This window comes from Pristiophorus japonicus, chromosome 1 (assembly GCF_044704955.1).
Source record: "Pristiophorus japonicus isolate sPriJap1 chromosome 1, sPriJap1.hap1, whole genome shotgun sequence".
Classification (NCBI taxonomy): Eukaryota; Metazoa; Chordata; class Chondrichthyes; family Pristiophoridae; genus Pristiophorus; species Pristiophorus japonicus.
Window position 1 is genome coordinate 540,609,106 of NC_091977.1, and position 13,364 is coordinate 540,622,469.

The 13,364-nt window shown below is 45.6% G+C and overlaps 1 protein-coding gene across 1 annotated transcript in view; it reads right to left on the reverse strand.

Moving 5' to 3' along the window:
- The window catches only part of LOC139272893 (uncharacterized), a 62,299-nt gene extending 49,310 nt beyond the window's left edge, over positions 1 to 12,989 (reverse strand). Inside the window, exons 1-3 of the mRNA XM_070889032.1 lie at positions 12,918 to 12,989; positions 3,332 to 3,497; positions 3,148 to 3,201 (exon numbers count right to left, since the gene is read on the reverse strand). Of these exons, the coding sequence (XP_070745133.1) occupies positions 3,148 to 3,201; positions 3,332 to 3,497; positions 12,918 to 12,953 (256 nt within the window). The 5' untranslated portion in view covers positions 12,954 to 12,989. The remainder of the gene's footprint in view (positions 1 to 3,147; positions 3,202 to 3,331; positions 3,498 to 12,917) is intronic.
- Between the last annotated feature and the right edge of the window lie 375 nt (positions 12,990 to 13,364).

Genomic DNA, 13,364 nt, shown 5'->3' on the forward strand with positions numbered 1-13,364 from the left:
TCAGCATGGATTTTTGAAGGGGAAGTCATGTCTGACAAATTTGTTGGAGTTCTTTGAAGATGTAACGAACAGGGTGGATAAAGGGGAACCAGTGGATGTGGTGTATTTAGAATTCCAGAAGGCATTTATGGGGTAATAAAAATGCACCAGTACTTATTTGGCCTCAAGTTCGAGCTTGAAACTGACCACAAGCCGCTCATATCGCTGTTCTCGGAGAGCAAAGAGATTAATACCAATGCCTCTGCCTGCATCCAAAGATGGCAAACATTTAAAGATCACATGGATGAACTTCAACAATTGTACATCCCTGTCTGGAATAAAAATAAAACGAGGAAGGTGGCTCAACCGTGGCTAACAAGGGAAATTAAGGATAGTGTCAAATCCAAGGAAGAGGCATATAAATTGGCCAGGAAAAGCAGCAAACCTGAGGACTGGGAGAATTTTATAATGCAGCAGAGGAGGATGAAGGGTTTAATTAGGAGGGGGGAAATAGAATATGAGAGGAAGCTTGCTGGGAACATAAAAACTGACTGCAAAAGCTTCTATAGATATGTGAAGAGAAAAAGATTAGTGAAAACAAACGTAGGTCCTTTGCAGTCAGATTCAGGTGAATTTATAATGGGGAACAAAGAAATGGCAGACCAGTTAAACAAATACTTTGGTTCTGTCTTCATGAAGGAAGACATAATCAACCTTCCGGAAGATGCCTGTGCGTGGATTTTTTTTATGTTGCACACCAGCCACCACACGGGCTTGACAGAGCTAGGTCTTGATCCAGTGGCAAGAATTAACCAAGACAACTGGAGACCAGCTCTGCTGCACATACCTAGTGCACACACATATCGCTGTGTGGGCTGGACGGTGCTGCCCCTGGGCCTTTGGCTCTACTGGGCCCCAAACTCACGCCTCTCCTGCACCCCAACCTCGCCACACCTGCTGTACCTGCCCAAACTCCAATCAGCAACCTGGACCTTGGTGACATCCAATCCAGTCGTTCTCTTCACAGCCGTCACTCTCCAGCACACGCTGTACCTTGAAATGGTACGCGCTTTTGAAGGCCCCGACCTCCTGATGATCCTTGCAGGTTGATGCCACCGCGCCGAATGCCGGCATTCGGAGCCTTTGTTTAAAGGTAAGGTGTCATCATCCCTCAGCCAAGTTTCCGTCAAGGCCATGATGTCAATGCAATCATCAATGATAAGCTCATGGATGGCAAGGGCCTTGTTTGCAAGTGAACGGACATTCTGCAAGGAGATGCGGAGAGGATCCGTGATGGCTGATCCACTGCTAGCATCCACAGGGTCAGCGAGTGGAGAGATGAGTTTGACGGGGAGGAGATTGGCAAGGTACAGATTCTGTACTAAGTCATCATCATCATAAGCAGTCCCTCGGAATCGAGGAAGACTTGCTTCCACTCCTGAAGTGAGTTCTCTGGTGGCTGAACAATCCAGACTCTGTCACAGGTGGGACAGATATTCGCAGAGGGAATGGGTGTGTGCGACTGGTTTGCCGCACGCTCCTTCTGCTGCCTGCGTTTGACCTCTTCACGTTCTCAGCGTTGAGATTCGAAGAGCTCAACGCCCTCCCGGATCCACCTAGGGCGGTCTTCGGCCAAGGACTCCCAGGTGTCAGTGGGGATGTCGCACTTTATCAGGGAGGCTTTGAGGGTGTCCTTGTAATGTTTCCGCTGCCCACCTTTGGCTCGTTTGCCATGCAGTTCTGTTCTGAAGTACAGTTCTGGTCACCACATTACAGGAAAGATATGATTGCACTAAAACGTGTACAGACAAGATTTACGAGGATGTTGCCAGGACTGAAAATTTTAGCTATGTGGAAAGATTGGATAGGCTGGGTTGTTTTCTTTGGAACAGAGGAGGCTAAGGGGAGATTTAATTGATGTGTAAAAAATTATGAGGGCGCCTAGATAGAGTGGATAGGAAGGACCTGTTTCCCTTTGCAGAGGGGTCAATAACTAGGGGGAATAGATTTAAAGTAGTTGGTAGACGGATTAGAGGGGAGAGGAGGACATTTTTTTCACCCACGAGGTGGTGGGGGTCTGGAACAGAGGCAGAAACCCTTATCACATTTAAAAATTACTTGGATGTGCACTACAGGGCTACGGACCTAGTGCTGGAAGGTGTGATTAGGCTGGCTAGCTGTTTTGACCGACACAGACACAATGGCCTCTTTCTGTGTCGTAATTTTCTATGATTCTGGCCTCTTGAGCATCCCCGATTTTAATCGTTCCACCATTGGTGGTCGTGCTTTCAGCTGCCAAGGCCCTAAGCTCTGGAACTCCATCCCTAAACCTCTCTGTCTCTCTCTATTTCTCTTTCCTCCTTTAAGACGTTCCTTAAAACCTACCTCTTTGACCAAGCTTTTGGTCACCTGTCCTAATCTCCTTATGCGGCATGGTGTCAAATTTTTTTTTATGTCTCTCCTGTGAAGTGCCTCGGGGCATTTTTCTGTCAAAGGCACTATATAAATGCAAGTTATTGTTGTAGTAGCAGTCATGGCTTTGTCTCCACCCGACTTTCCCGTTGCTCCCGTGTGTGAACATGGGAGCTCTGCTCCTGGCCCATCCATACTTATCCAAATCAGTTGACCAAGCGATTTAAGACAAGAGTTTCTTGTACATAAAGCAATAAGTAATGCCACTCTGTGCCTTTAGAGTTAGTGGTGTCAAGCTTTGGAACCTACAAGATTTTCCCTACTCAGTTTAAGCAGATCGTCAACTGATGGTTTAGTGGTCCACATTTTATTTAACCCACTGATTTAAAAAAACAAAAGATCTTTGCATTCTTTCATGATCAAAGTCATTGCAACAAGAGATCAGATATTTTTAATTTGCTGATCTGGACTACAGGTACTTGTGCTATTTCAGTTACCAAGGCGAAAAAATGTAGGGATGATGATCTTATTTGTCATGTTTCCTTTTAAATGGAATGCAAGGCTTTCAGTTTGGCGATGGCAGCTAATCAGGGTTCTCTTATCAGAGCTGCTTCAGACAGCTATCAGCCAAGCTGCTGATGTTATCCGCAGTACAGTTTTGTATTTTTTTTAAATGAATAAAGCTGGAAAATATTAGACTCTAAAAAGATAAATCAAGATAATTTACTAGGATAGTGCAAAATTTAGCTTCCTTACCTTTGTTTATATAAAATAAATTCACCAGTTCTTTTAAATCAAGATTTGGATTAACTGCAAGACAGAAGCACATAACTTATATTTTCTTGATTCCTAATAAAGTTAAATTCAATTATTTGGATACAAAGAATTTTTGAAATACTGATCTTATTACAAAGAAATAAAGAAGGAATTGAACACAAACCAGCTCTAAATGCCAGTAATTCCTTGAAATAGATTGAGGCAAACTGGTGTATATCCACAGGTTGTTCAAACAGAACGGTTTTGCCTAGTGTTTCGACAAGAGTCTTGAAGCCATAGGGAATTAGAGATTTACCGCAAGTCATCTTGGTGGAATCAGTTCGGTGTTTCTGAATTAAGGGGGAGGGAAAAAATATTATAAACATGCAAAATTAAAAACAATTGTGTTTCTAAAACGTTATTTTCCATTAGCCTCAGCTGGTTATATTTTTTACACATATTAATCCCCTTTTTTGAATATTAGTTTTGTTACTAAAATAATTCCCAAGTACACAATACTCTTTTCCTGTATATTATGTATTTAGAAAAAAGATCCTTGGGATTTGAGAGATACTGACAGGGTTACATTTTTTAGACCATCCCTAGCTGTCCTGAAAAGGCGCAAAGCCTTCTGCTTAAACTGTCGCTGTCCAGGTTATGGTGGTGCTTAAACAATGGTGGTAGGTAGAGAACTCGAGGATTTTAACCCAGGAACGCTGAAAGAACAATGTGCTATTTAAGTCAAGAAGGCATAAAGGGTTAAATTATGAGAACAGGTTGCATAAGCTTGGGTTGTACCCTCTAAAGTTTAGGTTGCTGGGTGATCCAATCGAGTTGTTTAAAATAATGGGATTTGATAGTTTCTCTGTATCTACCCTATTCCCTCTGGTGGGCGAATCCAGAATAAGGAGGCATAATCTTAAAATTAGAGCTGGGCCTTTCAGGAGTTAAATCAGGAAGCACGTTTATTTTTACACAAAGGGTTGTGAATATCTGTATCTTCCCCCTGCCCCTCCCCAAATCTCCCATAGAATGGTGACAGCACAGAACGAGGCAATTCGGCCCGTCGAGCCCATGCCGGTTCTCTGCAAGAGCACTTTAGCTAGTCCCACTCCCCCGCCCTTTCCCCGGAGCCCTGCAATTTTTTTTCCCTTCAAGTACTTATCCAATTCTCTTTTGAAAGGCACGATTGAACCTGCTTCCATTACCTTTTCAGGCATTGCATTCCATTGCATAACCATCATCATATCATCATCATAGGTGTTTCAGTGAAGGACCCGATGTTCCAGTCCTGAACTCCAATTGAGGGGGTGGAAGATGCCTGTGCGTGGATTTTTTTAACGTGGGATGACCGTTGCACACCAGCCACCACACGGGCTTGACAGAGCGAGGTCTTGGTCCAGTGGCAAGGGTTAACCAGGACGACTGGAGACCAGCTCTGCTGCACGGACCTAGAGCGCACACATATCGCAGTGTGGGCTGGGCCTGTGCTGCCCCTGGGCCCTCGGCTCTTCTGGGCCCCGCACCCTCATCTGTCACACCTCCGCCACGATCTCTCACCGCTCCTCCGCCATAAACATTCACTGCATCTCGCCACAAACACTCGCCGCTCATCCACCCCGACCTTCTCACTCCTCTGTACCTGGGCCCTGCCGGTGTTCCTGCCCACGCTCCAAAACAGCGACCAGGGTTTTGATGACGTCATCCAGTCGCCCATCTCAAAATCGTCGCACACTTGGAGCAGCTCGCGCTGGAGGTTGAAGCAGAACGCCGCTCCAGCTCTTTATACTTGCCGACCTGCGGAGCTGTTCTCTCACAAGTCGAGGGGGACCACGATGTCCCAGGCCAGCCGCTCCAGCTCTTTATACTTGCCACGATGTCGTGGCCCCACGACCTGCGAGAGAACGGCTCCGCAGGTTGCCTTTGGATCTTCTGCCGATCTGTGTCCTCTGGTTCTCGACCCCTTCAGCAATGGGAACAGTTTCTCTCTATCTACTCTGTCCAGACCCCTCATGATTTTGAGCACCTGGATGAAATCTCCTCTCAAGCTTCTATGCTCCAAGGAGAACAACCCCAGTTTCTCCAGTCCATCCACGTAACTGAAGTCCCTCATCTCTGGAAGCATTCTTGTAAATCTTTTTTGCACCCTCTCTAAAGCCTTCACATCCTTCCTAAAGTTGGACACAATACTCCAGTTGTGGTCGAAACAGTGTGTTATAAAGATTCATCATAACTTTCTCGCTTTTGTACTCTATGCCTCTATTTATAAAGCCAAGGATCCTGTATGCTTTTTTTTAAACTGCTTTCTGAACCTGCCCTGCCACCTTCAATGATTTGTGCACATATATCCCCAGGTATCTCTGATCCTGCATTCCCTTTCGGATTGTACCCTTTAGTTTATATTACCTCTCCTTATTCTTTCTACCAAAATGTATCACTTTGCAATTTTCTGCCTGTAGATGCTGAGTCAACTCAAATCTTCAAGACTGAGGTCAATGGATTTTTGCTAGGCAAAGGTATCAAAGGGTATGGAACAAAGGCAGGTAAATGAAGTTAAGGTACAGATCAATCATGATCCAATTGATTGGCAGAACAGGCTCGAGGGGTTGAATGGCCCCCTCCTGTTTCTATTTTGGCTTTTCCTCTAATGTTGCTATAAAATAGAAAGAATATGTTTGGCCTTGGAGAGAGTGCAGCGTAGGTTTACCAGAATGATACCCAGACTTCAAGGGTTAAGTTACAAGGAGAGATTACACAAATTAGGGTTATATTCCCTGGAAGTTAGAAGGCTAAGGGGTGATCTCATCGAAGTTTAAGATCTTGAGGGGAACAGGTAGGGTAGATAGAAAGAAACTATTTCCACTGATTGGGGATTTTAGGACTGGAGGCATAGTCTAAAAATTAGAGCCAGACCTTTCAAGAGTGAAATTAGGAAACACTTCGAATCATAGAAATTTACATAGAAACATAGAAAATAGGTGCAGGAGTAGGCCATTCGGCCCTTCGAGCCTGCACCACCATTCAATAAGATCATGGCTGATCATTCCTTCAGTACCCCTTTCCCGCCTTCTCTCCATACCCCTTGATCCCCTTAACCGAAAGGACCATATCTAACTCCCTCTTGAATATATCCAACGAACTGGCATCAACAACTCTCTGCGGCATGGAATTCCATAGATTAACAACTCTCTGAGTGAAGAAGTTTCTCCTCATCTCAGTCCTTAATGGCCTACCCCTTATCCAAAGACTATGTCCCCTGGTTCTGGACTTTCCCAACATCAGGAACATTCTTCCCATATCAAACTTGTCGAGTCCTGTCAGAATCTTACATGTTTCTATGAGATCCCCCCATCCTTCTAAACTCCAGTGAATAAAGGCCCAGTTGATCCAGTCTTTCCTCATATGACAGCCCAGCCATCCCTCGAATCAGTCTGGTGAACCTTCGCTGCACTCCCTCAATAGCAAAACGTCCTTCCTCAGACTAGGAGACCAAAACTGAACACAATATTCCAGGTGAGGCCTCACTGAGGCCCTGTACAACTGCAGTAAGACCTCCCTGCTCCTATACTCAAATCCTCTAGCTATGAAGGCCAACATACCATTTGCCTGCTGTACCTGCGTGTCCACTTTCAGTGACTGATGAACCATGACACCCAGGTCTCGTTGCACCTCCCCTTTTCCTAATCTGCCGCCATTCAGATAATATTCTGCCTTCGTGTTTTTGCCCCCAAAGTGGATAACCTCACATTTATCCACATTATATTTCATCTACCATGCATTTGCCCACTCACCTAACCTGTCCAAGTCACCCTGCAGCCTCTTAGCATCCTTCTCACAGCTCACACCACCACCTAGTTTAGTGTCATCCGCAAACTTGGAGATATTACACTCTAGCTCTTCATCTAAATTGTTAATGTATATTTTAAAGAACTGGGGTCACTGTCTGCCATTCTGAAAAGGACCCATTTATCCCGACTCTCTGCTTCCTGTCTGCCAACCAGTTCTCTATCCACACCAGTACATTACCCCCAATACCATGCGTTTTGATTTTGCACACCAATCTCTTATGAGGGACCTTGTCAAAAGCCTTTTGAAAGTCCAAATACACCACATCCACTGGTTCTCCCTTGTCCACTCTGTTAGTTACATCCTCAAAAAATTCCAGAAGATTCGTCAAGCATGATTTCCCTTTCATAAATCCATGCTGACTTGGTCCGATCCTGTCACTGCTTTCCAAATGCGCTGCTATTTCATCCTTAATGATTGATTCCAACATTTTCCCCACTACTGATGTCAAGCTAACCGGTCTATAATTACCCGTTTTCTCTCCCTCCTTTTTTAAAAAGTGGTGTTACATCAGCTACCCTCCAGTCCATAGGAACTGATCCAGAGTCGATAGACTGTTGGAAAATGATCACCAATGCATCCGCTATTTCTAGGGCCACTTCCTTAAGTACTCTGGGATGCAGACTATCAGGCCCCGGGGATTTATCGGCCTTCAATCCCATCAATTTCCCTAACACAATTTCTCGCCTAATAAGGATATCCTTCAGTTCCTCCTTCTCACTAGACCCACTGTCCCCTTGTACATTCGGAAGGTTATTTGTACCTTTCTTCGTGAAGACAGAACTGAAGTATTGGTTCAATTGGTCTGCCATTTCTTTGTTCCCCATTATAAATTCACCTGAATCCAACTGCAAGGGATCTATGTTTGTCTTTACTAATCTTTTTCGCTTCACATATTTATAGAAGCTTTTGCAGTCAGTTTTTATGTTCCCTGCAAGCTTCCTCTCCTACTCTATTTTCCCCCTCTTAATTAAACCCTTAGTCCTCCTCTGTTGAATTCTAAATTTCTCCCAGTCCTCAGGTTTGTTGCTATTTCTAGCCAACTTATATGCCTTTTCCGTGGCTTTAACACTATCCTTAATTTCCCTTGTTAGCCATGGTTGAGCCAGCTTCCCAGTTTTATTTTTACTCCAGACAGTGATGTACAATTGCTGAAGTTCATCCATGTGATCTTTAAATGTTTGCCATTGCTTATCCACCGTCAACCCAATAAATATCCTTCGCCAGTCTATTTTAGCCAATTCACACCTCATACCGTCGAAGTTACCTTTCCTTAAGTTCAGGACCCTAGTTTCCGAATTAACTTTGTCACTCTCCATCTTAATAAGGAATTCTACTATATTATGGTCACTCTTCCCCAAGGGGCCTCGCACAACAATATTGCTAATTAGTCCCTTCTCATTACACATCACCCAGTCTAGGATGGCCAGCTCCCTAGTTGGTACCTCGACATATTGGTCTAGAAAACCATCCCTAATACACTCCAGGAAATCCTCCTCCACCACATTGCTACCAGTTTGGTTAGCCCAATCAATATATAGATTAAAGTCGCCCATGATTTCTGCTGTACCTTTATTGCACACATCCCTTATTTCTTGTTTGATGCTGTCCCCAACCTCACTACTACTATTTGGTGGTCTGTACACAACTCCCACTAGCGTTTTCTGCCCTTTGGAATTCCGCAGCTCCACCCATACCGATTCCACATCATCCAAGCCAATGGTCCTTCCTTACAATTGCATTGATTTCCTCTTTAACCAGCAACGCCACCCCGCCTCCTTTTCCTTTCTGTCTATCCTTCCTAAATGCTGAATACCCTTGGATGTTGAGTTCCCAGCCTTGGTCACCCTGGAGCCATGTCTCCATGATACCAATTACATCATATCCGTTAACTGCTATCTGCGCAGTTAATTCATCCATCTTATTGCGAATACTCCTCGCATTGAGGCACAGAGCCTTCAGGCTTGTCTTTTTAACACACTTTGCCCCTTTAGAATTTTGCTGTAATGTTGCCCTTTTTGCTTTTTGCCTTGGGTTTCTCTCCCCTCCACTTTTACTATTCTCCTTTCAATCTTTTGCTTTTGACTCCATATTATTTCCCTCTGTCTCCCTGCATAGGTTCTCATCCCCCTGCCATATTAGTTTAACTTCTCCCAAACAGCACTAGCAAACACTCCCCCGAGGACATTAGTTCCAGTCCTGCCCAGGTGCAGACCGTCCGGTTTGTACTGGTCCCACCTCCCCCAGAACCGGTTCCAATGTCCCAGGAATTTGAATCCCTCCCTTCTGCACCACTCCTGAAGCCACGTATTCATCTGAGCTATCCTGCGATTCCTACTCTGACTAGCACGTGGCACTGGTAGCAATCCTGAGATTACTACTTTTGAGTCCTACTTTTTAATTTAACTCCTAGTTCCCTAAATTTGTCTCGTAGGACCTCATCCCATTTTTTACCTATATCATTGGTACATATATGTACCACGACAACTGACTGTTCACCCTCCCTTTTCAGAATGTCCTGCACCCGCTCAGAGACATCCTTGACCCTTGCACCAGGGAGGCAATATACCATCCTGGAATCCCGGTTGCGGCTGCAGAAACACCTATCTATTCCCCTTACAATTGAATCCCCTATCACTATCGCTCTCCCACTCTTTTTCCTGCCTTCTTGTGCAGCAGAGCCAGCCACGGTGCCATGAACTTGGCTGCTGCTGCCCTCCACTGATGAGTCATCCCCCTCAATAGTACCCTAAAGCGGTGTATCTGTTTTGCAGGGGGATGACCGCAGGGGACCCCTCCACTACCTTCCTTGCACTGCTCTTCCTGTTGGTCTTCCATTCACTATTTGGCTGTGGACCCTTTACCTGTGGTAAGACCAACTCACTAAACGTGCTATTCACGTCATTCTCAGCATCGTGGATGCTCCAAAGTGAATCCACCCGCAGTTCTAGTGCCACAATGCGGTCCGTCAGGAGCTGCAGGCGGATACATTTCCCGCACACGTAGTCGTCAGGGACACCGGAAGCGTCCCCGAGTTCCCACATAGTACAGGAGGAGCATAACACGTGTCCGAGCTCTCCTGCCATGTCTTAACCCTTAGATACACTTAAATTGGCAACAACAATGCTAAAAGTTTACTTACTGATATAGAAAAGAAAAAGAAAAAAGAAAAACTACTTACCAATCACCAGCCAATCACTTACCCCCTTGGCTGTGATGTCACCTTTCGATTTTTTTCTACTTCTTTTTTGCTTTCTCTCCCTGCAGCTGCACCGGCTGGTCTGTTGATGCTGCTCCCGCCTCTCACCAACTCCCTGGACTGTCTGACTGCTGAGCCTTTATAGGCCGCTGCCTCTCGACGCTGCTCCCGCCTCTCACCGACTCCCTGGACTGTCTGACTGCTGAGCCTTTATAGGCCGCTGCCTCTCGACGCTGCTCCCGCCTCTCACCGACTCCCTGGACTGTCTGACTGCCCAGCCTTTATAGGCCGCTGCCTCTCGGCGCTGCTCCCGCCTCTCGCCGACTCCCTGGACTGTCTGACTGCCCAGCCTTTATAGGCCGCTGCCTCTCGACGCTGCTCCCGCCTCTCGCCGACTCCAGCACGGAAGGAGGCCATTTCGGCTACCGTCCAACTTCTAAACACAAAGGCTAGTGGAAGTTTGGAAATTACTTCCACAAATTGCTCGATCAATTGCTAATTTTAAATTGGAGATTGATAAGATTTCTGTCAACCAAGGGTATTAAGGGAAATGGGCCGAAGGCGGGTATATGGAGTTAGGTCGCAGATCAGTCATGATCTCATTGAATGGCGGAGCAGGTGCGAGGGGCTGAATGCCCTACTCCTGTTCCTAAGTTCCAAACAATTACAGCAATAACTCAGGGCATAGCACATTCTCTATACAATATAGTTACCAAAAATTGAACTTGTGAGTGGAGAATTTCCACAGCATCCTCTCAATCTCCCGGCGTAACTTTGTCAGAAGCCCTAGAGAAACAGCCATTTATAGGGGGTTTGGCTGACATCCCGCCAGCGGAAATTCCAAACATAAGAAATAGGAGCAGGAGTAGGCCAAATGGCCCCTCAAGCCTGCTCCGCCATTTAATACGACCTTGGCTAATCCAATCATGGACTCAGGTCCACTTCCCTGCCCGTTCCCCATAACCCCTTATCGGTTAAGAAACTGTCTATCTCTGTCTTAAACTTATTCAATGTCCCGGCTTCCACAGCTCTCTGAGGCAGCGAATTCCACAGATTTACAACCTTCTGAGAAAAGAAATTCCTCCTCATCTCAGTTTTAAATGGCGGCCCCTTATTCTAAGATTATGCCCCCTAGTCTTAGTCTCCCCCATCAGTGGAAACATCCTCTCTGCATCCACCTTGTCAAGCCTCCTCATAATCTTATATGTTTTGATAAGATCCACTCTCAATCTTCTGAATTCCAATGAGTAGAGGCCCAACCTACTCAACCTTTCCTCATAGGTCAACCCCCTCATCTCCAGAATCAACCGAGTGAACCTTCTCTGAACTGCCTCCAAAGCAAGTATATCCTTTCGTAAATATGGAAACCAAAACTTTACGCAGTATTCCAGGTGTGGCCTCACCAATACCCTGTATATCTGTTGCAAGAATTCCCTGCTTTTATACTCCATCCCCTTTGCAATAAAGGCCAAGATTCCATTGGCTTTCCTGATCACTTGCTGTACCTGTATACTAACTGTACTGTATGAATAAAAAGTCTGACCAGATATGTGAGCTCAAAGTAAAGTGTGACCATAGTCTTTTATTACAGGTCTCCAGAGTGCCTCTCCAGCCAGTGAGGCCTCCTTAAGTACAGGTGCTCCCAAGGGATTGTGGGATCCCTTGGGACTCCAGGGTATGAGCCCTCTGGTGGTTAAACAAGATACTTACAGGTTTACATATATAACACTAACCGTTTGCGTTTCATGTACCAGGACCCCCAGGTCCCGCTGTACTGCAGCTCTTTGCAATTTTTCTCCATTTAAATAATAACTTGCTCTTTGATTTGAATCAAATGTGAATAATACAGAAACAGAGCAGCAACTTGCATTTATTTCACATCGTAATGTAAAAGCATCTCAAAAGTGCTTGAAATCTTTTTGGCTGCTCTTCTGGGCACTCGCCATTTCCGGGCAACAACTCTATCACTAGTGGGAAGAGCTCACCAAGGATGTCACTGCCAGAAGCTTAGCTTCAAGGACATGGCAAAAATGATGGAATAAGTTCAATGATCTCACCAGAGTTATCAAGGTAAGAATACTACTCGCTTAGTCCCCACTCACATCTCCGCCACCTCCAGCCTCATTTCTCGCAATACTCCCCTCCCCACTTCTTTTCACGCTCCTACAATCACTGCACCACACTTTCAGTACACCTCCGTCTCAGTCTACTCACACACTTGCCTCTATTGCAACCTTCACTTCCCCACAACTCACATCTGACGCACTGCAAACCAGCTATTTTATCGTACTAGGCACATTCATTACACGTCTCACAAAATTGTCACACACGCACACATTTCTTTCTTGCACAACTCCAGACAGAAAACTCCCACAACTCCAGACAGGAAACTCCTACCAGAGGACGACAAGTCCGCTATCACACTCTCTCTCCTCTCGAAGAAAACGTGTTGGTTGGCCATCACGCGCAGGGGTAGAGTCATGGCCATGGCGACTAGCAACGCTGGAGGAGACATCACGCAGGATTTCTTCACACCCTTATTACTTCTAACTCATCCTACACACTCTGCATGACAAAGTGCAGATGCTTCTTGCTTTCTCTACTGTCCCTTTACACTAAAAGCTAACCCTTATCCTTCTCGATTATTTCAGATGCTGAAAATGTGGATGCTCCTCTGCCAGTGGAGGAACAACCTCCCTGAAAATGCAGTGCCACTTGATCTTACCTGGCAAGCACCAGCTCGGATCCTGACACCAGGCATACTTTAGAGGAGCAGTCTTCATGTGTTGAATCATCGGCTACAAGTATGCAGGAGCTACCGCTACACCACAGCTGTTGTTGATCGCATACTAGCTCTGTTGTGGAGCACTCAGATAATGACTTTTTGGGCCCTGCCTACAGAAGAAAGCCAATAGGCATATTCCACGATGTCAGAGAGCATGGGGGAGTCTCGCTCCAAGATTCACGCAGAGAATGGAGACCATCGTGTCTGACATGGACTAAATGGTCAGCTCCATGAACACGGCAGTGGTACCCACCATGATGGAGCCATGTTGTTGCCAAATTAAGTTAATCTAAAGGGTTAAGTCATAGTAGGAGAGCTCGGACATGTGTTATGCTCCTCCTGCGCTATGTGGGAAGTCAGGGATGCTTCCAGTGTCCCTGACTACTA